Source organism: Prunus persica, chromosome G1, assembly GCF_000346465.2.
Source record: "Prunus persica cultivar Lovell chromosome G1, Prunus_persica_NCBIv2, whole genome shotgun sequence".
In the NCBI taxonomy this organism is placed as follows: domain Eukaryota; kingdom Viridiplantae; phylum Streptophyta; class Magnoliopsida; order Rosales; family Rosaceae; genus Prunus; species Prunus persica.
This window is the reverse complement of record NC_034009.1, coordinates 18,106,336-18,133,920: the sequence shown is the minus strand read 5'-3', so window position 1 is coordinate 18,133,920 and position 27,585 is coordinate 18,106,336. Positions and strand designations below refer to the sequence as shown.

Sequence of the window (27,585 nt, the reverse complement as noted above, 5' to 3'; positions counted from 1 at the left end):
CCTAAATTTCATAAATACAAATATTATTTTGTACTCGTGTTCTTTTCTCATTTGTCGCAGGAAATTCGTGTTTACAAATTTGGCATGCCTGGTGGGACAATCTCTGCCTCTCATCTCTTTCTCCAGTTCCAAAATCAATCAACACACCAAAAACGATGGCTTCCAAGAAGATTCAATCCATTCTCGTGATGAGAGGGAAAAGCGTGAGCGCCTCCTTCTCAAGCGGAGATTCTGCTAGGGTCGTCACCCAGAGCAAGGCCAAGGCGATATTCGCAACTCAACATGTTACTTCCATACCGACTCAAGCCAAGACGAAAGATGTTCACCGAAGGCGAGAACCGGTTATCAATTTGGCCTCACTGGGGCAAAAGAAGAATACCTCTCGGGCGAATGAGAGAAACTCTCGGAGTGAAGGGAGGAGTTTTTTGGGTTCGAAGAATTCGAGAGAACGCTCACTCTCGCCTGTTTCAGATGCTGACTCGAGCACAGGCTCATACCATGGATCCCCGCTTGATGATCAACAGAAGAAGCTTACCTTGGCATCCGTAGGTGAGTCTTATTCTATGGCTATGCAGGTCATGGTAACGGGAGCTATGTCTATTGAAGAACAGCTGGCCCATATGAGTGAAGCGGTCACGAAACTGACTAAGATGGTCGAGGAAAAGGATGCGCAGATTGCTTCTCTCATCAACAACAAGTGGGAAGCGCATCAAGATAAGGAGCCTGGTCCAGATGCACACAAGAAAGGACCACATCATGAGGTTGAATCTAGCGAGAAAGGATTGGGTCATGAAACAGAGTCAGGTGAGAAGTCGCACGAAAAAGTTGACGCTGCCTCGGTGGGTTCTTTGTCGGTCCAATAACTTTAGGACATGATAGCAAACACCATCAGGGTTCAATACGGAGCACCTTCCCGAGACACGCTCATGTATTCTAAGCCATACACCAGGAGGATAGACAACTTGCGGATGCCAACAGGATATCAACCTCCTAAATTCCAACAGTTCAATGCAAAGGGCAACCCAAAACAACATGTTGCACACTTCGTCGAAACATGCAATAATGCCGGGATAGAGGGTGATCACCTGGTGAAACAATTTGTTCGTTCCTGGAAAGGAAATCTATTTGATTGGTATATAGACTTGGAGTCCGATTCCCTTAACAGTTGGGATCAGATGGAGCGAGAATTCTTGAATAGATTCTATAGCACTCGTCGCACTGTGAGCATGATGGAACTCACAAATACCAAGCAATGGAAAGATGAACCTGTCGTCGATTACATCAATCGATGACGCTCGTTAAGCCTGGATTGCAAAATAGGCTTTTGGAGTTATCGGCGGTTGAGATGTGCATTCAAGGAATGCATTGGGGGTTACTTTACATTCTACAAGGAATTAAACCCCGCACATTTGAGGAGCTAGCCACTCGTGCCCATGATATGGAGTTGAATATAGCTAGTCACGGAGGAAAGCATGAGCCCGTCATGGGCAAAGAAAAGAGAAAGTCTTTGGACAAAAGACAGATAAGCCTATCAAGAAGCCTACTAAGGAAGCAATGACAATAAACACCGTCCCCGTCAAAATCTCCACCCGAGACAAGAAGAAAGAAGTCAAAAGGATGGAGCCATCTCGAGAAGTAGATATACGTCGACGCACTTTGAAGGAGTTAGAGGAAAAAATGTACCCCTTCCCTGACTCCGATGTCGCAGGTATGCTCGAGGACTTGCTTGAAAAGAAGGTGATCGAATTGTCGGAATGTAAGCGGCCTGAAGAGATGAACCGAGTCAACGACCATAAGTTTTACAAATACCACCGAATTGTCAGCCATCCGGTAGAGAAGTGCTTCGTGTTGAAGGAGCTAATTATGAACTTGGCTAGGCAAGGAAGGATTGAGTTAGATGTTGACGAAATCGCAGATGCGAACGTTGCCACAATTGTGTTTGGATCCTTCGATCCGGTGCCGCTGCCCGCATTGTCGAAAAGATTGGAATTCCAATCAACAAAGGGCATACACCAGGTGACTGATCCGTGTACAGAAGAAGTGGCGGGCAAACCAAACAATCAAGGTGGTGATGGCTTCGTTAGTGACTCATCTTTCGATGACAATGAAGGATGGACGCTCGTTACCCGGCGAAAACCTCGTACGGAGCGCATTCCTCAACGACAAAATACTCAATCAAAGAGGGAGCGGAGAAAAAGGAATTCGCACAAACGCTCTAAAACCAAAACCAGAATAATGGTGAAGAGAGATTCTGGCCAAGAAAGTGGACCACTAATCCAAGAACCACGAATTCCAATTACGCTAGAAGAATATTTTCCCAAAATATTCTTCGTAAGAGGACCAACAGAGACTGTTTATATGACAACTTGCTATCAAGTAGATGACGAAGATGTCTCGGAAGGAAGATCGGAAACTCATGAAGAGCAAAAGGTCCTGACACAGGTAGAAGATTCACCATCGCACTTCAATATTGAGGAAGTGGTGGAACTTCCTAAAGCAATACGCATAGCATTGGTAAAAACGTTGATGGATCTCAATATTCATCCAAATCAAATAAGAGAGGCCAAAAAATTAGAGCTTGAGTCTCAAGACCGTGCTATCTGTTGTGCGACATGTGCTTCCATCACATTCACCGATGAAGATCTTTTGTTAGGGTCGAAACCACACAACCGTCCGTTTTTCGTGTCCGGGTATGTGCGAGAACAGAAACTTAGTCGCATGCTTGTGGATGGAGGTTCAGCAGTAAACATAATGCCTAAATCCACAATGATAAAGTTAGGCATCACCGTGAATAAATTGTCTCGAAGTCGTCTCATGATTCAAGGCTTCAATCAAGGAGGGCAAAGAGCCATGGGCATGATCAGAATTGAGCTCGTGATAGGTGACTTAAAGTCAAACACCCTATTTCACGTGATTGATGCTAAGACTTCCTACAATCTTCTCTTAGGAAGGCCGTGGGTACATGAAAATGGGATAGTACCTTCAACTTTACATCAATGTTTCAAATTTTACAGAGGTGGAGTGAAGAAAATCCTAGGTGATGTCAAGGCATTTACCGAAGCCGAATCCTATTTTGCTGACGCCAAGTTCTACATTGATGAAGACGTGGCATCTGAAGTTATTCCCATTGAGGTTCACTCAACTGGCCAAGCCATACTAAGAAAAGATGAGCAGTTAAAGTGCCTTTTCGCTGAAGAAAATAGCGATAACAAGCCAAAAAGCATTGCCTTCGGACAAATGGAATCACCACCGATAGATTCACGGAAGGTAGCTATTCCTGTTCTTCGTTATGTCTCATCATCCCAAAGAAAGGAAGGTCAATCCCCATTTGGAGAAGAAGTGAAACCAAGGAAGTTAGGGAAAAGTGACATGAAGTTCTTGAAGGAGTCTACAACCATGCCTTTACCCAAGTTGAGCAATTTAGATGTGTCGAAATCTTCAGTACCAGGGTTCGTCAGACCATTACAAGATGCAACAAGACGTGAATATCTTCCGGTCAAAAGAACTAAAGAAGGTTTTGATCCTAATGCTTATAAGCTCATGTCAAAAGCAGGTTATGACTTCGGCTTGTCTTCCTCGCCGGGAGAGCTCAATCCAGATGTCACATGAGAAAGGACACATGGCCTTAGCGAAACCCAAAAGAAGTTGAAGGAGCAGGGTTACACAATTGACTCAACTAGAACAGGCCTAGGTTTTACTCCTGTCGCACCTGTTAAGATTTCTGCTAGAAGAAAAGAAAAGAAGGCAGAAGCTCAACACATTAGTATCGAAGTGGTTGAGGAGGAAGAAGAACCAAAGGCTATTAAGAGAGCCTCAGTATTCGACCGTTTAGCCAAGCCTACTCAGCGGACCTCAGTTTTTAGCCGCATCAAAGAATCGACATCACGACCTTCTGTGTTCAAGAGGATATCTAGACATCAAAATCAAATGAGAATTCAATCAGCTCTGCGCAGATCAGCACTAGAAAGACTCGGAGTTCCAAGCCAACCGTCTGAAGAGAAAAGCCAGCGAGAGTTGGAAAGTGGAGTTCTTGTTGATTCGACGGAAGATAATGAAATCCGGAGCCTGATCCCGTCACGTATGAAACGTCTCTCAACACTAGACGTAACTTCAAGTGACCAACTCAAAGTGAAACGGCGAACAATCATACAAACTCGGAAAGCTTTGAATCAACAAAATGAAAGTGACGATAAAGAAGTAGAGATTCTAGTCGTTCTTCACGTTATGATTGAAGAGCTCGATGAAGAGGAACCTTTCGAGGATGAGGTTTATGACGCTCCTGCTGCATTAGAAGATGGGGGCCAAGCGACTGTTGATGAATTAAAAGAGCTCAACTTGGGCACAAATGAAGACCCAAGACCTATCTTCGTTAGTGCACTTTTGAATCCTAGCAAAGAGGAATCATATCATCAGCTGTTGCTTGAGTATAAAGATGTCTTTGCTTGGACGTATAAAGAGATGCCAGGCCTCGATCCGAAAGTTGCGGTTCACCAACTTGTAGTCAAACCTGGAACGCATCCAATCAAACAAACTCAACGTCGCTTCCGTCCAGAGCTCTTAAGTCAAATCGAAGCCGAAGTTGACAAGTTAATCGCCGCCGAATTTATTAGGGAAGTGAAATACTCGATGTGGATAGCGAACATTGTTCCGGTGAAGAAGAAAATCACTGGACAAATTCGTATTTGTGTTGACTTCCGAGACTTAAACGAGGCTTTCCCGAAGGATGACTTTCCATTGCCCATAATTGAGCTCATGGTCGATGCAACCATAGGTCATGAAGCCTTATCTTTCATGGATGGTTCATCTGGATCCAATCAAATAAGAATGTCGCCAGAGGATGAAATACTCATAGCCTTCCGCACTCCAAAAGGAATTTACTGTTACAAGGTGATGCCATTTGGCCTCAAGAATGCAGGTGCGACCTATCAACGTGCAATGCAAAAGATCTTTGGTGACATGCTTCACAAGAATGTCGAGTGCTACATTGATGACTTGGTGATCAAGTCAAAAAAAGAAGAAGATCACTTGAAAGATTTGAGAACAGTGTTTAACGGATTGCGGAAGTACCAACTCAAGATGAACCCTTTAAAGTGTGCTTTCGGCGTCACGTCAGGTAAATTCCTTGGTTTCATCGTTAAACATTGAGGCATCGAAGTAGATCAGACTAAGATTAAAGCCATCCGAGATATGCCCAAGCCAAGAAATTTACGTAAGTTGAAAAGTTTACAAGGACGCCTCGCGTTTATTTGGCGATTCATCTCAAATTTAGCAGGGAGGTGTCAACCATTCAATCGCCTTATGAAAAAGGATGTTCCATTTGTTTGGGATGAAGCTTGTCACAATGCCTTTGAAAGCATAAAGAAGTACCTATCGAGTTCACCACTGTTAGGAGCTCCTATTCCAGGCAAACAACTCAAATTGTACATTGCGGTTCAAGAAAGGTTAATTGGAGCCCTTTTAGCGCAAGAGAATGAGTCACACAAAGAGCAAGCACTCTATTATCTAAGCCGAACGCTTACTGGTCCCGAACTAAATTACACGCCTATAGAAAAGACGTGTCTTGCACTTGTTTTTGCTATCCAAAAGTTAAGGCACTACATGCAAGCATTCACGGTCCATCTAATTGCACGAGCTGACCCGGTGAAGTACGTTATGTCAAAACCAGTCTTGACGGGGCGTTTGGCCAAGTGGGCGTTACTTCTCAATCAGTATGAAATCATCTACACTCCAGCAAAGGCGGTTAAGGGGTAAGCTGTTGCAGACTTCCTAGCCGATCATCCAATTCCAGCAGACTGGGAAATTTCAGATGACCTACCCGACGAACAAGTCTTCTTCGCTGACGTTTCTCCTGCTTGGATGATGTTCTTTGATGGATAGGCTCGTAAAGACGGGGCGAGGGCTGGCGTAGTCTTCGTATCACCCGAGAGACACGTATTGCCCTATTCATTCTCCTTAAGTGAACTTTGCTCGAACAACGTTGCAGAATACCAAGCTTTGATCATGGGGTTACAAATGGTCGTGGAGATGAAGATATCGAGCTTAGAAGTATATGGTGACTCCATGTTAGTGATCAACCAACTGTTGACTCACTACGAAGTCAGAAAGGATGATCTAATTCCATACCACCAATTAGCCACGCAATTACTAGAAAGGTTTGACTTCGTGATGCTAGAGCATGTGCCAAGAAAAATAACCAAATGGCAGATGCCTTAGCCAACCTTGCCGCTACATTGGCATTGACAAAAGATGAAGCAATAAATATTCCAGTTTGCCAATGTTGGGTCGTTCCATTAACGCTTGGGACATCGCAAGAAGGAGTCAACGTTATCTCGGTACTGTCCATTGACGTTGACGACTGAAGACAACCTTTAATTGATTATCTTGAGCATGGGAAACTACCAGATGATTCAAGACATCGATTAGGGGTACGACGTCGGGCACCTCGATTCATTTATTACAAATAAATTCTCTACCGTCGTTCATTTGAAGGCGTATTTCTAAGATGCTTGGATAAAGAAGATGCATTCAAAGCAATGGAGGAGGCTCACTCAGGAATTTGTGGAGCACATCAATCAGGGCCAAAGCTACATTTCCAAATAAAAAGGATGGGCTACTATTGGCCGACTATGGTCAAGGATTGCATGGATTATGTGAAGAAATGCCAAGCATGTCAATTTCATGCCAACTTTATCCACCAACCGCCGGAGCCGCTACATCCTACAATTACTTCTTGGCCATTTGATGCGTGGGGTCTTGATGTGGTGGGACCAATAGCACCTAAATCTTCCGACGGTCATTCTTACATCCTTGCAGCCACAGACTACTTCTCAAAATGGGCGGAAGCTGTGCCTCTAAAGGAAGTGAAGAAAGAAAATGTGGTGAGCTTTATCAAGGTAAACATCATTAATCGGTATGGTGTGCCACGCTACATCATCACAGATAATGGCAAGCCTTTCTCAAATCGGTTTATGGATAAATTGTGTGAAGACTTTGGTTTCAAACAACGCAACTCTTTAATGTACAATGCACCAGCCAACGGTCTTGCAGAAGCATTCAATAAAACTCTTTGCAGCCTGTTGAAGAAAGTTGTTGGAAGAACCAAGAAAGATTAGCATGAAAGGATAAATGAAGCGTTGTGGGCTTATAGGACGACACACCGAACGCCTACTCAGGCTACACCATACTCACTCGTGTATGGCGTGGAAGCAGTCTTGCCTCTAGAAAGTTAACTTCCATTATTGAGGATGGCCATACAAGAGGGATTGACTGATGAAGAGAATGCGAAGCTACATCTCCAAGAGTTAGAAGCACTAGACGAAAAGAGACTCGAAGCGCAACAACGCTTAGAGTGTTATCAAGCCCGGCTTTCGAATGCTTTTAACAAGAAAGTACGCCCCAGATCTTTTCAGGTGGGAGATCTCGTCCTCGCATTGCGTAGACCTATCATCACAACACACAAAATCGGAAGCAAGTTTACTTCGAAATGGGATGGGCCCTACGTAGTACAAGAAGTATACGCAAGTGGCGCTTACAAGATTATAGCGGAGGATGGTTTAAGAATTGGCCCTATCAACGGAAAATTCTTGAAATGATACTATGCATGAAGTGACTACCAGCTCCTGGCCCGCATGAGCCTAAACTGCGTATGGCACCCAAAAAAAAAAAATTGTGGCTCATTGGATTGAAAACCCGAAAGGGCGGTCTAAGCAAAAAAAATTAGAGCGCAAGAAAGTCCGTTGAACTGAAAACCCGAAAGGGCGGTTCAAGCAAAAGTTAGGACACCAAAAAAAAAAAAATCCCTTGAACTACGTGATGACTTGATCCCTTTTCATCGAGGGTACGTGGGCAGCTTGGACAAATAATTCCAAGTTCAGTCACATCAAAATAAAAACAAAGGGTTTCCTCTATCAATCCGAACCATTCGAAAAAATAATGAAATAAGAAAATGCTTTTATTTCATCATGAAAGTTAATTAGTAAACATCAACACTTTGACAAGTTCAAAGAAAAATATAATAAAGCAAATAAAGTTTACAACAACAGAATTTGCTATTCCCAAGACAAATCCTTGAAGCCGTTACACAGTCTCTTAAAGGAAACTCGTAATGTCTCTAAAGTCTCGGCATTTGCAGCTGATAGTACAGGAGCTTCTTCAACCGCAATCTTATCCTCTCTCAAGCGGGTGACTTCACCATGATGATAAGAAAGTTGTGCATCACTCTCTGAAAGTGATCCGTTTAGTTGACCCAATCTTAACTCCAATTGTTCTTGTTCCCTCTTCAACTCCTCCATACGCGTATTGGCAGATTGAATAGACTTAAGTATAGAAGACTGATGAACTTCTTCAGCTTGTTGCAGAGCCAAGGCAATAGAAAGTGAAGAGTCAACTGCGGCTAAACGATCGCTTTAAGCCTCGGGGGATAGCTTTTGGGAGTAAGTAGAGTGTGCAGAATGATAGTCAACTGCAGTCACCATAAGTGCATCGATCATAGCTCGTAAAGATGAGACGTTCTCCCCTACATTGTCAAGAGTAGTCATCAACTTGCCAAGCTCATCTTTGAATGAGGGAAGCCTTTCCAATGAAGCCTTCAAGATTATGCTTTTTACTTGGTTTCCTAAAACGGAGATTACTTTGCGAAGGGTTTTGTCTGCAACACCTAATTTGGACTCCCCACATGACATTTCAGAAGTGGATGCATAATTAGTTGGCTTTAATAAATGTTGTTGTGCAAGTGAACCTACATTGACCGACGAGTAATGGTTAAGCAAGTAGAATCAAAGATTTCTAAATATGGAGCGTGATAAAGATTGACATTGTACCTCTTAGGCTAACACCTGAATCACTTATCGGGCGCAAAGCATCATCTTCCTCTTCGATAGGCAAATGATTAAATGGTACAAGCTTAGACACAGTAGGGACATGATGCACTACTTCTCCCTAAAATATATATATAATTAATTAATATATATATGTATAGAAAAGGGGAAGCTCAAGGCAAAATAAAATACATATCTCATTCATTAGAACCGGTTGTGAAACAGCGGACACATCACAAAAAAACCCCTCATCAAGTGGGTATGCCGCGTCCAAATCACAATAGAGAGGTCCGACACTTGTCTTCTTATGCCCAAAGTTGACTTCACTGTCTTCATTGCTACTTATATACCCTCGCTCCAAATTGCGAATTCGTCGACCGAGGGGAATGAAATCTTCTTGAGAATCTGCTACGCTTTCTGTTTCTCCTTTATCATTAGGGACTCGAGTTGGAGGAATATCAACTAGAGGTGGGTGTTGAACTCGAGGTGCGGGAGTAGTAGAACTACCTTCAACTTCTGGATGAACTCGGAGCGCTCTACCACGTGCGAGTTTATCATGAACTAAAACTTCATTGCCATGAGACTTAAGAGATTTCGGCTGAGAAAGCGACGACGATTTGCCTACAGTTGAGATTGTCTTTGATTTCGTCGATTCAAAGCGATGCACCTTCGACCACCAAATAACATAATCGGATGTAATCTCAAACTCCCGAATATTGTCCTTAGTAGGTAGGGTTATTGTAGATGCAGTGCCAATCTTCAAGCATGATTTCCAATGTGAGTACACTAATAGCACAGTCCCATTCCGGACGTCATCTTTAAGTTCTCCTGGCACATGTTGTACATAACAAAATTGTCTACTGAACCTGTGCGGGCTATAAGGTTGGATGACTCGGTAGTTTTCCTGTCGTAGAGAAACGAATCCCGAACGAAGACATATCAAATACTCAAAGTCTTCTTTAGAAATATGATCTTCATCAGTCAGTTGTTTGCATTCTGAAAACACTTTTGCTAGACAACTCATTTTCACTTTACCACAAGTCCGGAACAAAGCTCGAGCTGTCGAATCTTCAAAAAATTTCGCCGAAAGTCTTCCTGAGAACCTTGCCATGATGGGAATAGACTTCTCGGAAGATGATGTAAAATGTGTGTCGAAGTATTCACCCAACCACCCGTACACATAATTGAAAGGTAGAACAGTTGTGCAATTTCCTAGATCATCTGCACTAGAAATATCATTCAGCCCCTTGTAAATACTGGCCAATACTGGAACTGCTAGGCTAAATGATACACCGTGCCATTCGACTGGCTACTTTGAAAACCCCTGGTCTGATCAAAGTTACGTCGTCTTTGGAAAATACAAATTTGCACAACCAGCAAGCAAGGAATGCAGCCAAGTAGGATCTATCCATGTCTTCATCAGCTATACCCAAATCTTCAAAAACCCCTTCCTCTTCCTCAGTGCGTTTCAGTGCCGCCGCAATGATACCAGACGGATCAGAGTCTTCCTTTGGCTTTTGTGACTTGTTCCGTACAGTTTTCCTTGAAGACTTTTTATACCTGAATGGCCCTTGATACCAGTACTTTATCCAAGCAGTCATTCTCACTCCAGATTTTCCTTCGGAGTCCCGTAAAATTTTATGGTACGCTAAGGACAAGTAGCGACAAATATGTGGGATATAAGACACGCCTTTATGGTCATTCCTGTTGAGACTCTCAGTGGTTGGAATAACTTCATCATAAAATCGACCTGTAATAGGGAGACCGCCGATTTCATGGAGATCCCAAAGGGAAATAGACATTTCTCCTTGCGATGTATGAAGAGTATTTGTCGCAGGACACCAGTACTCGCAGAAGGCTCGAATGACTGGAGCGTGTCGATCATAGCTAAATAATGAGGCAAACACTGCATTATATAGACCGACGCTCTTAAGAACCTGGGTATTTCTACTTAGCATATCTTCAAGCCATTCCCAGTAATACTCGGTAATGTAGATTCACCAGCCGTCGGAAGAACAGAACCCCAATTCACTGCCCCATTATGGATTCGATCGCTAAGAAGTTCGAACGCCCCTAATGAATCAGTCTCTGTATGATGCAAGGACTTTAACTGTAAAACAGTGGAGTGAAGGTCCCTATCTGTAGATTTGGATTTTTTGAAGCTGCTAAGTTGACAAAACACCTCTTGAGACCAAGACAGAATATGAAGATAATTGTCCACCTCAGATACCTCCGAAGCTAGGAGAGGCGCACCTACAAGCAATGTGGTACCTTCGTCCCGGCTATCACTTTCATCCTCAAAATAGTAACGGTGCCTTTCTTAAAACACTTGAAGAATGCCATCTGTATAAGATGAGAGACATGAAACAATATTCAGTATCAGGCTGGTGACTTCATACTTGTACAAGTTTGAAGAGCTGGGTAAAGGTGGAATGTCTCGAGAAACAATCTTCACTTGTCTTCCCCTACGTAAAGCCTAAGCGCTTGAGTGGGTTATCACCAAGTCGGAGAGATGGATCAAACCCAAGCGGTATAGGACGTCTACGTTCTTCACTCCTCCTTCACTTACGTAAAGCCTAAGCGCTTGAGCGGGTTATCACCAAGTCAGAGAGATGGATCAAACCCAAGCGGTATAGGACGTCTACGTTCTTCACTCGTCCTCCACCTACGTAAAGCCTAAGCGCTTGAGCGGGTTATCACCAAGACGGAGAGTTGGATCAAACCCAAGCGGTATAGGACGTCCACGTTCTTCACTTTCTTTCAAAGTACCTATTGTAAAAAATATATATATATATATATAAATGTCATCATATAAAATACATAAAATAATAAAAAAAATTAAAATTTGAAGGAGTAATAGATGTGCAGCCAAAAAAAAAAAAAAAACAAAAGGAAGCTGGGGGTAGCCTAGTATGCCCACTTTTCCAACCCAGCTAGCATGAAGGCCCAGCAAATGCTCCAATGCAAGCCCAATGCCAGCTTCAGCCAGCACGCAGCCCAGCTTCTCTTCCTACGCAGCCCAAGTCGCACACCAAGGCCCAGCGCCTCTCCTAGCTCTAGCCCATATCGCACACCAAGGCCTGCGCCTCCAGCTCCAGCACAAAGTCCAGTCCTGCACACTCCAGCTAGCGCAGCACGCAGCCCAGCTCGAGTCTCAACCTGCTCCAAGCCCAGGCATGTGCCACTTCACACACAAGGCCCAGCGCCTTCCAATCACAGCTCAGGCCCACCTCGCGCACCAAGCCTGACACCTCCATGCTTTTACTTCAAAGCCCAGTGAACTTGCCAACCCTTCCACCCCCAATCTTGCTTCCACTATAAAAAAAAAAAAAAAAAAAGGCTGACACAAGAACATGATGAAACAAAGAATGGGTTCAAGCCTACCAACAAGCAACTCTCACCACTTTGGTTGCTGAGAATTCGGATGATGCAAACTTCAAAGTCGTAGACCTTCTTGCCAACAAGAGGAGTTTTTCTGCTGTTCTATTTGGTTGATCTCAATATTCATGAACATAGTGCAATTTAAAGAAACCAAAGCCCATCAAAGCTCCTAGTGGTGCTAGGGTTTCTCATTCCTAGTTTAGGAAAATATGGAATTTTGTATCTTGCTTCCCAAGATCTTACCAATATTGGATATTATTAAGCTTAATAATATCACCACCAAAAAAAAAAAAGAAGAAAAAAAGAAAGAAAAAGGAAACCAACGTGGGAAATAAAAAGCCAACGTTGGAAATAGGGTTCATTGGATATTATTAAGTTTAATAATATCACCCCGATTTTATTTATTTATTTTATTTTTTTTAAAAAAAAAAGGGAGAAGGGAACACTTCAAGCTGCACCTCCTACATGTGAAAAAGCACATGTCTACAATGGATCATGAAGTGGGGGCAATTTGTAGACAAAGAAATTTTGGTGCAATAAATTCCATTGGACAAGAAAATAATTAGAGTTCGGTGGATTAAATCATGGGCCCCGTAATTCGCCCATGTGGCGTGTGACTCATCAAAATCGGATTAGTTGTCAAAAATGATACATGGTGACATCCGACGAAGTGCATCAAACGGTTCAAGATGAAGACAAAATTAAAGGAAAGAATCTTCTGTGATTGACTTTGATTTAAATCAAATATTAATCAGGTTAATCAATTGAAGATAATCTGGTTAAATTGTCAGATTATGGGAAGTGATTTAAATCAAATCAAAATTCCATAAAACAAGGTTTTAAATAGGGAAAGTTATTTAGGTCAAGCATCCTACAAGAGCCTATAAATAGGAGGTCTCAAGACGAAAGAGGGGGCAGAGAAAAAACCTAGCACTCAAAAGAAACAGAAAACTCTCTGCATTCTTCACCCTACTTTGGAAGAGCCACCAAGCACAACAAATACGTGCCGGTTCCTTCACCACAGAAAAATCCCAAACACCAAACAAGCTTCGTGCTACCCGTTTGATCAAGATCAAGTCTCTACGACCCTTGTATCAAACACAAATTTTCTTTAAACACTTTGGAGATCGAATCAGAGGATTCAATACAGAGATTGTAACCCTAAATTTCATAAATACAAATATTATTTTGTACACGTGTTCTTGTCTCATTTGTCGCAGGAAATTCGTGTTTACACATACCTTCAACCTTCTCCACCTAGAATCCTCACAATTATCATGCACATGATCTGGGACTTTTTAGTAAGATGTCTTGTAATCGCATTGCAAGACGGAATTAAAATACCTACTAATGGTCTCTCTTGACAGAAAAAATTTACTACCAGTAGTTCGGTTCTTAACATGATGTGCAAGTACATGTAAGAACACACATACTTGCTCCTCCAAAGACACCAGACCATCATTTTTTACCCTTTCATCTTGGCGAAGTAAATCGCATAATAGACCAAAAGTCCTTTTGTCCATTCTAAGTTTGTTGACACATTTTATATCACTATTTCCTATTATACTATCAAGATAACGCAAACGAGTCTCACGTCTAACCAATGAACGATTATTCAAAGAGCACCTTTCAATATGTCTCCTTCTCAATTCCTTTCAATATGTCTCCTTCTCAATTTAAGCATCATCAACACAAGAATAGTGCAAGCACACATTGTCTCTAAATGCCACAACTCCAACAATAAGATCAACAAAATCTTTCTTCGATCCATATCTAATAATTGTTATACAAACAAAACAATCTTGGTTTAGCTAGTTGTGATATTAAAATAAAATGTACATATAAAACATAAAAATAAAATCCAAGACAGAACCCATAACATTCATATAATCCAATTAATATGCTCAGATAAATTTCATAAAAAAAACCTATACTAAACAATAACCCATAGCAAAGAACCCATAGAAAAATCGAAGAATTGCAGAAAAATGAGTAGAAAAACTTTAAAAAGACAAACCACCCATTGCTAACAATAAAGGCTGTAAAGCCTAGAGACATGAGGCAAAAAAGAAATATGTCAAAGCTCTGTTTTGGTAATGAGTTATTAGCTATTTGGGTCAAAAAAGACACACCAAAGCTTTGACATATTTCTTTTCTTCATGCATTCCTAATACCTCTTCCTCAATGCTCTCCCCTTCACTACAAAAGCAAAACAATGACCCCATTTCTACAACACATTAAAAACCCCAATTTTTTTTTCTTTCTAAAAACCTTGCATACGGTTGTTATTCCAAGTTTCCTTCTTCTCAAAATTAAAAAAATAAACTTCTATGTAAGAAGCATTCTTACTTTGTTCTCTAACCTATTTATTATAAAAATTTCACATAATGGAAAATTTTCAATTCTTCACATAACCCAATCCTTGAACTAGCATATCTAGCCATTATAATACGAATTACACAACCACTTTTAATTATCTTACTCAAAAGAACAAAGACAAGATCTCAAGAAGGAGTCAAAGAACGAAATATTCCAAAACAAAAAAAATTGGCAGAAAACCTAAAAATAAAATAGAAAAAAACTCAAAACATCTGCAGATTCATACCATAAGCTAGAGAGAAGAGAAAGATTGAGTACAATATTCAATCAAGTTAAGAGAATATGAAGATTCAGAGATAGAGAGAGTGGTGACTTGTTGAGAAGCAGTGAAAACTGACTTCAGTTCGCTTGGGAAGCACAAGAAAATAACACGAGATGAAAACACACGAACACTCTAATTAGTGAGCGTACTACTTGTCCCCCCCTCTCCACTCCCCCCCTTCCACACAGCTTCTTTAAGAACTCATAATGAGGTGTTTTTGGTGGGCCCGTCATTAGTAGTCCCCATTTAAAACTAGAAGTAGGTGAACCAAACATGGGCCTAATTTTAATCTAATTCAGTCCATGCCTGGGAGGTGTACCAAACGAGCCCAAAATGTTCTGAAAGTTTAGGTATGGTGACGGGTAGGTTTAGAGTCGGGTATGACAATACTATCCCCGTCTCTATTCTTCATCCCTGCTCCCCATCCCTTCACCCATCCCCACCTCTATGCTCGATAAGAATTTTTGAAAAATCCACATACCCATCTTTGGGGGCCATCTCCCAAATCTGCATTGAATTGCTGATTTATTTAATTTTAAATAATAAAAAACTTATCATATATTATTACAATAATTTAACCTTAAATTATCATTTAACTCAACTGCACACAATCATCTCAACTTATTGGGCTGCGTTTAGGGATAGGGTATCAATACTATCCTCGGCCTGTCTCCAACCAATGATTTCGAAAATTCGAGGATAGGCATACCTGCCCCCGATTTTACCCTAAAATCTCCCCCCATTAAGGTGAAGGACCCAATGGGGATTTTTGTCATCCCTAAACTTTGAGTTTTGAAGTCTAGAATTTGAGTAAATTTTTCTTCCTTTCTTGTTTTATTGTTGTGTGAATTACATATTGTTTGTTATATCTATATGTTACAATCTTGGAATTGAGGTCATATAATATTATTTGGCAAAAAGTCGCTTTTAGTCCATGTGGTTTGCCACTTTTACCATTTTGATCCCTGTCATTTCAATTTGGTCAATTTTGTCTATGTGATTTCAATTAAAAGCAATTCAAGGACAATCCTCAATTTATATCAAATTAGAGTAACTGAGGTTACTTATTAAGGGGCATTTCGGTCAAGAACAAAGGCTGGAAAAACAAAAGGAGAAAAGAAAAAAAAAAGGAAAGAAAAATGAGAAGAAAGAAGACTCAGCCACACTACCACTCCCACCAGCCCACACGCCAACCACCATGCCTCCATTTCCCAAACCCAGTAAAACTCCATCACCTCGATCTTGATGCCATAACAGAACTTTGTTGCTATTTCGAAGGTCTCCTAAACAAGTTCTTCAATGCAACACAGAAGAGAAATCTATTGAGCTTGTGAAGCAATTAAAGCCAAAATAGGTTGCGTTACTCAATTGGGCTATCAATATGATGACTGATGTTGTTGAGGAAGAACTCAACAAAATGAATGCAAAGGTATATCACTATGGTTTTCTGCTCCAAACATGACTCGGGTATTAAAAAAATATAATCTTTTTTGCCTAGTATTGATTGCAAAACGATAAAAATTGATGGGTTAATCCCTTTTGTAATTCTTTCCTACCAGATGTGTGATCCTCTGATGGTTTTGATGTCTTGATGTGAGTCAATCTACTAAATCAGGGAGATTTATTTCCTTAATCAGGTGATTTACTTCCTTGTTTCATATAGTTGATACATCCTTGTATAATTAGGGGATATTCTCCTAATTAATTATTATATCTATCTCCTTGTAAAGCACCCTTGTAAACTCCTCTACCTCCTTATGGAGAAGAATACAATTAACCTAAAGTACTCAAACCATATTTATATTTTAGCATGGTATCAGAGCAATCGATCCTAGGTTGTCTTTAAGCACTCAAATCATATCCTCAAATTCAAACACAAACCCTAAATCAAGTTCCTCAAATCAAAATTCCTCAAATCCGAATCCTAAACTCTCAAATCAAATCCTCTTATCAAACTCCCTAAACACATACATTTATCTTACAGTCAAATCGCTACACTACAATAGGCGATGTCTCGCTTCCAATCAACGGAGGATCTTCCACCTCCACTCCTCAAATCGTTACTATTCAAAGCGACAACTCCCCGCTCCCTACCGGCATCACCCTAACTAAGACCAATTATGCCTTATGGTCTCAAGTCATGGAGATAAGCATTGCTGCAAGAGAAAATTTAGGTTACCGAACCAATGACACTCCAAAGCCTCTTGAGCTCTCGTCCACCTAAATGGTGTGCCGAAAACTTTCGAGTCAAGGGGTGGTTAATCGACTCCATGTCCCCTAACTTGATGAGTTGTTTCATTCGGTTTAGTACTGCAAAAGAAATATAGGCTGCCATCAAGAAGACCTACTATGATGGTGGCGATGAAACTTATCTTTTTTATTTCAATAAACAGGCGTTCACTATTAAACATAATGGTGCACCCATTCATAAATACTACAGCCAGCTGTAAGGCATCTTTCAAGAAATTGACCATCGGAGTCTCATTCGCATACACTGCGTCGCTGACGTGACTAAGCACTAGACAGAACTGGATCGTCTTCGTGTTCACCTTTTTCTTACCGGTCTTGACCCTGAGTTTGATTAAGTCCAGGGGGAAATCCTACGCAAAGATCCTAAATTAAACCTTGATCAAACTTTTGCCTATGTTTGTCGTGAAGTTCAACAGAGAATGACCATGACTGGTGCTCAAGAAGCTTTTGTCATGGTAACTCCATGTCAATGGGGGCCCCAGACTTCTACCAGTGGCTCTTTTTAGAATAAGGCCTCAAGATCTCGTCCGGAGAAGAAGTGCACCTACTGTGGAGGAGACAAACATACACATGCTAGCTGTTATGAACCGATTGGGTACCCTGATTGGTGGGACCACTCTTAAGCTACCTGTGATTGGGGAGGGTTCTTTCTCTCTCTCTCTCTCTCTTTCTCTCTCTCTCTAACTCCCTTAATTTGGATTCTGTGTTGATTATTCCATCCTTGCACCATAATCTATTGTATATTGCTCAAATTACTACGGCTTTGGATTGCACTATAACCTTTTGGTCAACTCATTGTGTTTTTCAAGACATTCTCAGTAGCAAGACAATTGGTTATGGTACTAGGAGGGGCAAGCTTTCAAGATTAGGGGACCTAGTTTTGAGAAACAAACTGATGAAGTATGGTTACAGCATAGGCGTCTTGGACATGCTTCGTTTGGATATTTACATAAGTTATTTCCATCCTTATTCACCAGTTTAGATATTTCAAGGTTTAAGTGTGACATTCGCGAACTGGCCAAGAGCCATCGTGTTCCTTTTCCCTTAAGTTCAAATAAAAGTTTGGTTCCGTTTTCTCTTGTTTATTATGATGTCTGGGGACTTGCTAAAATTGCCACTCTTGCTGAAGTTCGATAGTTTGTCACATTTATAGATGATTGGACATGCATGACTTGGGTTCCCCTTCTCAAAATTAAAGGGGAAGTCAGTTTAAAGTTTCAACAGTTCCATAAAATGGTAGAAACACAATTTTAGGCGCGAATTCAGGTTCTCTGTTATGACAATGGCGGAGAATTTCTCAACCAGGATCTTAACAAGTTCTTACAGGATAATGGCATCATACATCAATGCCCATGTCCATACACTCTCTTTGATGCCGATATGCTCCGGTCATTTTGGGGAGAGGTCGTCCCCTCTATAGCTTACCTTATCAATCGGATTCCCTCTAGTATCTTGAAACCAAACACCACTTCAAACACTTCACCACCATATCCAAATACCTCCCAACCCCAACCTTGAACCACAACTTTTTGGTTGTGTCGTATTTGTGCATTTACATGATCACCAACGAAGCAAATTGGATCCCCGAATAGAAAAGTGTGTTTTCATTGGCTATGCTCCTCATTTGAAAGGCTACTGATGTTATCACCCTCCAAGTCAGAAGGTATATACCTCCATGGATGTTGTGTTCTGGGAAAACAACATATTTTTTAGCAGCACATGAGGAGAATTTAGAATCAAATACTCCGAAGATTCTAGAGTTTTTTCAGCAGGACGAGTTTCTGCCTCAAAGCGACCGGTCGCCTCCCTTTGTTCCTTCACGGGCCGAGCCTCTATTTCAAAATGATCAGTTGACTCCACGCTGTCAAAATCAGGATGAAGAAAGTGAACTATTTTATGAGATTTTGCCCGCTTCGAACTTGCCTTCAGCTCTAGTACCACACCAATTACCTACTAAGGAAGTCATTTAGGTAACGTCTCCCTTTGAAACTGATAACACTAATGAAATATATCATGATGATTTGACTTCAGAAAGCATAAAGGATACAGATACCCTTATATATCAGCTTCTAGAAAGGAAGAACCGTGGTAAATCTCGAGTACAAAACACATCTTAAAGAAAAAGGGAAATACCCATTAATAATTATAAATAATATCAATATAAGTCAAATTCTTATGATAGAGTTTGTGTGCAATCCACACACGTATTGTTAGTAATTCAAGTCCTCTGAGTTTTGTGCCACATAAGATTAGTTACCTAATTTTATTTTCTGACATTTATATTTTTTATTTATGTTGTAGTTCCAAATTTGCCCCAAAGATATAAATCAGGTAAGTAATGGCAAAAATCCTCAGATGGCAAGAACAGCAAATCGCAAAAATCACGTCTTATACAATCAATCATGGTCCTGTCAAGCCAATTTCTGTATATTTTATGCTTCTTGATTGCCGAGGTCTTTGGGTTTCAATTTAGGGTTGACTGTTATAAGTATGAAAGGAATTTGGCTTTTGGGTTTTTTTTATCTTTCGTCTTTTTCAATTGCAGCCGGTGGAATTTTGTCGTCGCTTGGGGGTTTTTGACCTTGCATGTCCATCAATTGCAATGCTTGTGTTTTAGGTATGTTGTATTGTGTGTCCACCTAGGGTTTAGGTGGGAACGATTACGAATACAAAGATTACCTGTATCAAGAGTAGTGCCTGCGTCTCCATCAGTTACATTCACAAACGATTATGAATACAGAAATTACCTGTAAGAGAGGTTCATATGTACAAATCTGTACCAATTGAAGGAGCCATAACAGAGTTAGGGAAACATATTTCTTTTCCTTTTATAGCCTCCTTCTTGCAATATAGTTGATATATTACTGATTGAGATTGAGAGTTTTCTTTTCTTTTTCTTTTCGTTTTCTATTTGAGATTGAGAGTTTGCTTTTATAATTGATATATGACATAATTCCATTCACATAACGATTCTGTGAATGTCATCAGTTGCACAAGAACAATTTTAACAAAATTCCATCCCTGTTTTATGGTTGTAAATAGGAACAATTTTTGCTATTTTTTTTCTGGCTTAAATGGATGTTGTTTGTTGGCTTAAATGGATGTTTGCTTTCTTAATTGCATATCGTCATTTGTAGGTTCTTTATGGCTAGGAAGAAGTATCGCTCCCTCGAACAGGTCGGACATGTTGAAGTTTCATCGCGTAATGGAACGAATTAGAGAGAACGTGAAGGAGCCACATATTGAGCTAATGCGAAGAACACCTTTTTGCGGGTTGTTAAGATGTTATTTGAATGGTTTCATTATTGAAGATGCATATAGGAAATCAGATAATGATATTGTTTCTATTTTGAAATGTTTTGACGAAGGAAAAAAGGCTTTTGTTTTTGGGGAAAGAATTGAACGGATAATAGAAAATGATATGTCTTTACTATTTGGGTTGCCATCTGTAGGGAAAGAAATCAATTTTCAGCACTATAAGAGAATAGTAGGTAGTGGTTTCATAGAAAGACAACTTGCTGATTACAAAGATGTGAGCAAAAGGGTTTTGGAGGAACAAATATTGAGAGTGGATAAGTTGCATGGTAGTATGGGTTGAGTGATTTCGTGCTTTTGGTTTGTCTATATTTCTGTGTGACACTGTTCTTTTGTAATAGTGGAAACAACCTGATGAAAAAGATGATTGCGTGTGTAGACAATTTGGACATCATGCATACATATGGGTAACTGCAGCAACACAGTACCTAGAGAACTCTCTTTTGAATATGAACTCTGTGGAAAGTGCGTGTGGTTGCTTAGTTGGCTTTCTAGTAAGACAACTTTCCTTTCTTAAATGACATGTCATCTCTTATTATAAGATAACGAATTGGTTCTTATTAATGTGTTTGGAATGCTCTCACTTGTGTGTTTTACTTTATTTTTTTACAGTTTTGGGTCTGTGAACGTACAAAGTTAATTCAGCCCATAGAAGGAAGAGAACATTTTCCCCATAAATTCTTGAAATGGAATTTGTTGGAGCTATATGCAAGAATGACATTTGTTCCAATTCATATGTTACAAGTACAAGTTTTTATTCCTCTTTTTTTTTTTTTTTTGGTGCTAGTTCTTTATTTGTAAAATTGACTCATTATGTTTCATTTTGAATTACTTAGGAGATTAAGAAAAAAAATAGGAAAGCAGTACGCCAACCAAAGGTACCCAAATTATGGAAATAATTACAACCAGTGGTGGGAAGACAAGCAAGACACCTATAAATTATATCGATGACTTTGATCATATTAAGGCATTTCAGTTGCTACCTACTCAATTGATGGAATGCAGTCAGGAAGGACTTTTGGATAATAAGGTGGACATCGATGATATGTAAAGAAAACTGTAAAAGGTCATTGCAATGTTGGATGTGGAATGTTCGAAGAACAATGATCTTTTTACAGAAAATGGAAGGTTGAAGAAGGAAATTGTGAAGCTTCAAAAAGGAAAGGGAAAAGATGATTCACCATAACAACGCAGTATGATTGTGAGGATGAGGGCAAGGACAAGACATCCTTTGATTCGGCCGGAGTATGCATTAGCAGACAATAAGGGGAAAACAAATTGCAAAAAATTGAAAGTTGGTCAAAGGTATATTTGCGCAGCCAAGCCAATAGGTGTCAGAAGATTGAGAGTTGGCAAATGTTTGTCGCTCCATGAAGCTGACATACTTAAGAAATATTTAGATGCTAACAACCCTATGTAAGTTTTGCATGAAGTTATTAATTTTATTTAAGTCGTATTTTTTTAGGCTTGTCTCGTTGTTGCTGATCCTACGTTTGTCAATCATATTTGTATTATAATGTCTGTTGCTTTGCTGTCATTATAGGGATGCCTTCTGGCATGGCATGCGTTATGCGGTGTATTGTAAAGATACGCTACAACTCTTGAATGAGGAAGCAGTGAGTATCCAGGTAATTATATCTTCACATGTAAAATATGTATTTTTTGCTTCATAGGTAAAGTGAATAATTTGAGGATATGGAGTAACTTTAAACTATATATAAATATTCATTTTTTGTTATGGCCCTTGTAGGTAATGGATTCATTCTTAGAGATTCTGAATGGTGATCAAATGGTTGTATCGAGGGGCCAATTGAAGTCATGTTTCATGCCCACATTTGGTTGGGTATGTTCAATTTTCTAACTCATTTTCTTCTTTTTCCTAGTTAATATTTGAAAGGGGTACCAGTAGCACAAGTATTTTTACCTATGAGCAGATATATATCTATGTCCATTACCTATTTGCTTTGTTAATTTTATCCAAAGTTACTTTGCTGGTACTTGCATTGTTTTTTTAGTTTTATTTTTCTGTTACCTTGCTGGTATCATATGTTATATGGGAGGTATTTGCATTGTGCTTGTTGATTGTAGCATAGGTATGTTTTTTGTTTGTTCTATGAAATATAGATGCTTTGGGTCTTGTTTGCAGGCTATTGATTGATTATTATCTAATCTTCTTCATTTCCTAGGAACTTGTGAAATGCAGGGATGAAGTTGGAAAAGTTGCCGTGTATGTTGAGTTGGTTTTGAAGAATTTATGGGACCACGATTTATTGTTTTTTCCAATTATTCATGTCAAAGAGGAGCATTTTGCCTTGTTAGTTCTAAACAAACAACGTGGATGGTAGGACTACTACAATACTTTACAACCAAAAGATAGCACAACTACTGACCCTTACTTGGATGATGCATTAAAATTAGCATGTACCTCTTACCAAATGCTCCTTCACTGATATACAATTACTACTTTATAACATAGTAACAACAACTTTTCTTGCATTGTAGCATGTTAAGATTACCAAACACTTTCAGTTCAACAAAAGTAGAGTTCATACAATTTTGCAAATAAATGAAACATGGAAAGATGTTATGAGGAGGGGTGTAGTCTTAACACAACAGTGCAAGCTTACACAAGATGATCGGGAACTGCTTACATGGTTGACGGAGAATTGTGTTGATTATCTTATGAGGTCAAATACAGAATGCCCACAACAAAATCCTTTGAGGTTTGTAAACAGTTTTTAGGAATTTGGAGTGTTTACATTACAAAGATTGTTCGTCTAAATTGCTTGCTTTAACATTTTGTAGTGCTGACGCTGGGGTCACTGTGATGTACATGAGCAAAATGATATCTGAAGGAAAGGCATTGGAGAGCGTATTCCCTACTGGAGCAATGAAGAATATGAGAGCACGTGTGCTTGGGAAGTTCATAAATGATGAAGATGGATGTTGGGATGCGTACAGGATAAATTAGATTGCTTTGTTTTTCCATTTCTTAAAGTCTTTAGTTATATTATACATTCACGAGTACTATATGTTTCTCATGTTTGATCATTTTTAAATGATTTTCATTTTACTATTTATTGAAGAACATTTGGGTTTAGAACATTTTGTACAGGTACTACTGTAGGGGTCTTTTGTTCCAGCAGCTTGACGAATGGGCCTGGGCTGCCGTAAGAGGAAAACGAACAAAAATTCCCCGAGTGCCTAAGTTCAGAAACTAAGCTCCAAAAGAGTTTTTGAAAGGTTTGATGAAACCATAGAAAAACACCCTCAGGTTCTTTTCACCAATAGCCGAATAAACATAATAAATTGATTCATGGCTTAGCTTGAGGAGCTTGTGGCATGGGAGCTAAGCGTTCACGAGTTTAGCAATTTGAGTGAGAGAGAAGCATGAGTTTCTTACAGAGACCAAAGGTTTAGATCAGGGCAGAGGAAAATTAGAACGATTTCCAGAGACCAAAGGTTAAGCAAATTCCCAGTTGCTTGACAAGGCTTGGTCAGGCTCTGGATTTTGCTGGGTAGAAGAACTCCCTTTTATAGGCACAAAGGATCCCTAATTTTGTCTAATCTCTTTCTTCCTTTTTATTTACTGCTTTCAACTCAATCCTATTTGGTGAAATCTTTCTATCCAAGGCGCATGGGTAAAGAGCCCTTTGGAGTTCCAAAGTTTTGAGCCAGCTAGACTTCTCCATAAGGGTGAGGCGCCACCCATTTTCTTCCCTGGTTTTCCTATGGAAGCTAACAGAGGAAAAGGAGAATGGACAAACCGTTTTGTCCAACGGGTATCCCTCCTTCTCGTGCAAATTTCTTTTGGTTTCTAGAGCGGCTTTCGTTGACCCTGTCATGGAACTTTGGGCAAACGCCGAGCACTGTGCTGGATATTTTGTAGGGCACTAGGCTAAGCTTTTCCCAAGATTTTGGGTCGGTGGTACTCTACTCTACAGCGACCAGTTAGCTTGTTTTCGTCAAGCTGCTGGAAGTAGCATGCCTGTAGCGTTTTTAACAAAGTATTTGGGTGTTCTAATTAACATAGGGTTTTCTAAGCAAACTATTGTATTCTTTCTAAGACATTGGGTTATGTTCTCTCTCTCATGCTAGCCCATGTGTTTAGGCTCAAGAAATGGGCCTGAGTTTTGGTGCTCCCAAGTAGCCCAAAACTCCCATTCCTTGATCCCTCAATGGGCCTTGTGAATGATTGTACCCATCCACATCATAACCTTTTCAGCAAGTCTCGGGTAATTTTGTGGCTTGGGCCAACTTAAGCTTGTGGCATAGCTTGGTGTTAGAATGATGGCTCTTTGCATGGCATTTATGCTTGTGCTTGAGTTTTATTGTGCCACGATAGGCTATAATCGGGCCAAGTAACATCGAATAGGTAAGCGAGCATGATTTTGTAAAGTTGGTATGCTCTTGGCCCTCCTGCGCGTGCTTACCTGGCTTGACACGTGGCCCCTGTCTCGCATTGGTGTGTCCTACAAATTCTCTTTTAGTCTCGGTCGAGGCTCCCCATGCGTTCAATTATCCGTGTTGGGCCAAGAATAAATCTGGGCCTAGCCCCTTGGGTTTTTGGGCCTCAACAACTACTAGGTCCTCCATTAATGAAAACATTTGCATTTTATAACCTATCGAATAGGTAACCTCCTGTCATATAGATAATCGCCAATATTGTACCTAAAAGAGAGGTTTATGCCAACCCTTTAAGAAGATAATCCCATGCACTGTGTACAGGTAATCGCCGATATTGTACCTAAGGATTATGGAACTAGCACTTAATTATTGGTTGTGGGTGATCTGAGAAGGCAATTTCAGTTGGTACACAAAACAGAAATATACTTGGGCAGATAATAACATTTTGTTCCTACTCTTTAAGTTAAATATACAATTGCTATAGGTATTGCATGACCTGAAGACTAAGGTGTACCTATAATATAGGTGTTATACTCTCCTTCTCGATTTTCTGGTCCTGCAGTACATGGACTCCTAGGCCCTTCGTAAATGAAAAAATTTGGGTTTATCACCTATCATATAGGTAACCTCCTGTCATATAGGTAATTGCCGACACTGTAACTATATCACAGGTATATGCCAAACATTTATGGGATGCCATAGGTACACTGTCAAACAAGGACACAACTTAAGAATTACTCTGGTATAAGTATTGAAGATGCTTTATCTACTTTATCTAATCAATAGACATGAGAGAGACAACAAAGTTTAGCAAAATCCAAATTACAAGCTAAATGAGATATCAACGACAAGAATTGTTGACCACGCAACATACATTCAAAATGGAACAGTTTCATTCTCAAGAGGCGGTTTTCCATCATGAAAGCTCTTATTCACTTCAACACACAACAGACATTCAATAATGTTTCATATGATTGTTGAGCAAATAAAATGTAACATAAAGAGATAGGGTACCTATAGCACCTATACCTGTAAACACCTACATACCAATGTCTTCAAGTTAAAGGAGGTTTCAACTTAAAGTCTTCAAGTCCCTCTGGTGCCTCTTTCTCAATATCAGGAACAAGTGCAATTAGGATGCCATAACAACTTCTGTAGTAATCTGCAGTAAAGTAAGGTTCAATGTACTTGTTCGGATCACAATCATCAGCAAGTATGGGTGGCATTTTAGACCTAAAAACCGCAAAAACCAATCGATATTATACGGCATTGAAACCGCAATACCCGAAAACCGACCGAAAATTGCGGTTTTAGAAACCGCACTGCAATTGCGGTTGCGGTTGATGAAGTTGGCAACTCGCGGTTACCGCAAACCGCAATTATATTTTAAATAATAATAAAATTGCATGGATGATGAGGTTGAATTTTACAAGAAAATGGAACATATGACAACTTGTAAGTAATTAGTTTATTTATGCTCATGTTATTTATGCTTCTTCTTATAATAAAATGTACTAAACTTATGTTGTTTTATTTGCAGATAGCATTGGTGTTCAAACAACGCAACCAGGTCCTTCAATCCACTCACCACCACCAACACTTGAGTTCTCCTTTTGGTTTGTAACTTTAATTAACTTTGAATTGGATTTTTCCCTTGGATTGTAACTTAAATTCATTTTGCATTGCATTTTCCTTTTGGTTTGTAACTTTAATTAACTTTGAATTGGATTTTTCCTTTGGGTTGTAACTTTAATTCATTTTGCATTGCATTTTCCTTTTGGTTTGTAACTTTAAAGGATTTGGAATTGGATTTTTCTTTAGGTGGTGAATGCTTGAGAAGCTGAGGTTGAAGTTGTGAATTTATATATACTTGAGAAGTTGAGGTTGTGAATTTATATTTTTGAGTTAAAGTATGCTTGAACTCAAAGGCTTCAAAAGAAACATCAAAACTAGGCCTAAAATGTGGAAGATTGGATTTTTATGACATAAAAATAACTTGCGGTTTAAACCGTTAATTCACGGTAACCAACCAAACTTGCGGTAAACCGCTAAAAGCCGTCGGTTTGCGGTTTCAAAAATCACCTTACCGCATATAGTCGATCGATTTGCAGTTTGAGCAAAAATTAGAGGTTACCGAACTGCAACCACCCCTAGGATGGCTGCAATAGCATAGGCACATGGGAAACCTTTAATTTGCCATTGATGCATGAACATGTGTGTTGATGAAGATCAATAACAAAAGAATACTCAACCTGAACCTCAAACAAATTATCACTTGAACGGTTAACATCCCAATGTCTTCCAATTTCTATAGACTTTTGCAACTGCTTTTCCACCTTTGGGCATAGATATGTAGTCCATTTTTTGGCTACACAACAACCTAGCTGCATATTAGACCATCATTTTGATCAGCAATCAATCAAGTAATTGATAAATATGTAACTCACGCTCAATCAAAATTCATGAGTTAAAACACTACCAAATTTGAACACATATTACCATATTTCTTACCTGTATAAGAAATAAGATTATTACATTCTACACAAAGTATTTGCAAATTAACGTTTAAACACAAAATGATTAAACTGACATATAAATATGGTGTTTACTTGGAAAAAAGGCAATTGACGAACTTTCTTTGGGTATAGTGTCCAGAAATTCCAAAATGGTATCACCACCATCTTTTATCAGTTTCATGCACGCGCCAAGGGCAACCTTCACTTTGCTTATTCACACATTCTGTTGTCACACGTTTCAAATCATTTTTCACATGTA

General features: G+C 39.8%; 2 protein-coding genes across 2 annotated transcripts; both read left to right on the top strand.

Moving 5' to 3' along the window:
• Positions 1,555 to 6,056, top strand: LOC109946596. The gene is made up of 4 exons (XM_020554926.1): positions 1,555 to 3,553; positions 3,686 to 5,113; positions 5,273 to 5,747; positions 5,984 to 6,056. The coding sequence occupies exons 1-4, from the start codon at positions 1,555 to 1,557 to the stop codon at positions 6,054 to 6,056; spliced, it is 3,975 nt and encodes a 1,324-aa protein (XP_020410515.1).
• Positions 6,627 to 7,112, top strand: LOC109946595 (uncharacterized protein K02A2.6-like). Its single transcript, XM_020554921.1, has one exon. The coding sequence runs from the start codon at positions 6,627 to 6,629 to the stop codon at positions 7,110 to 7,112; it is 486 nt and encodes a 161-aa protein (XP_020410510.1).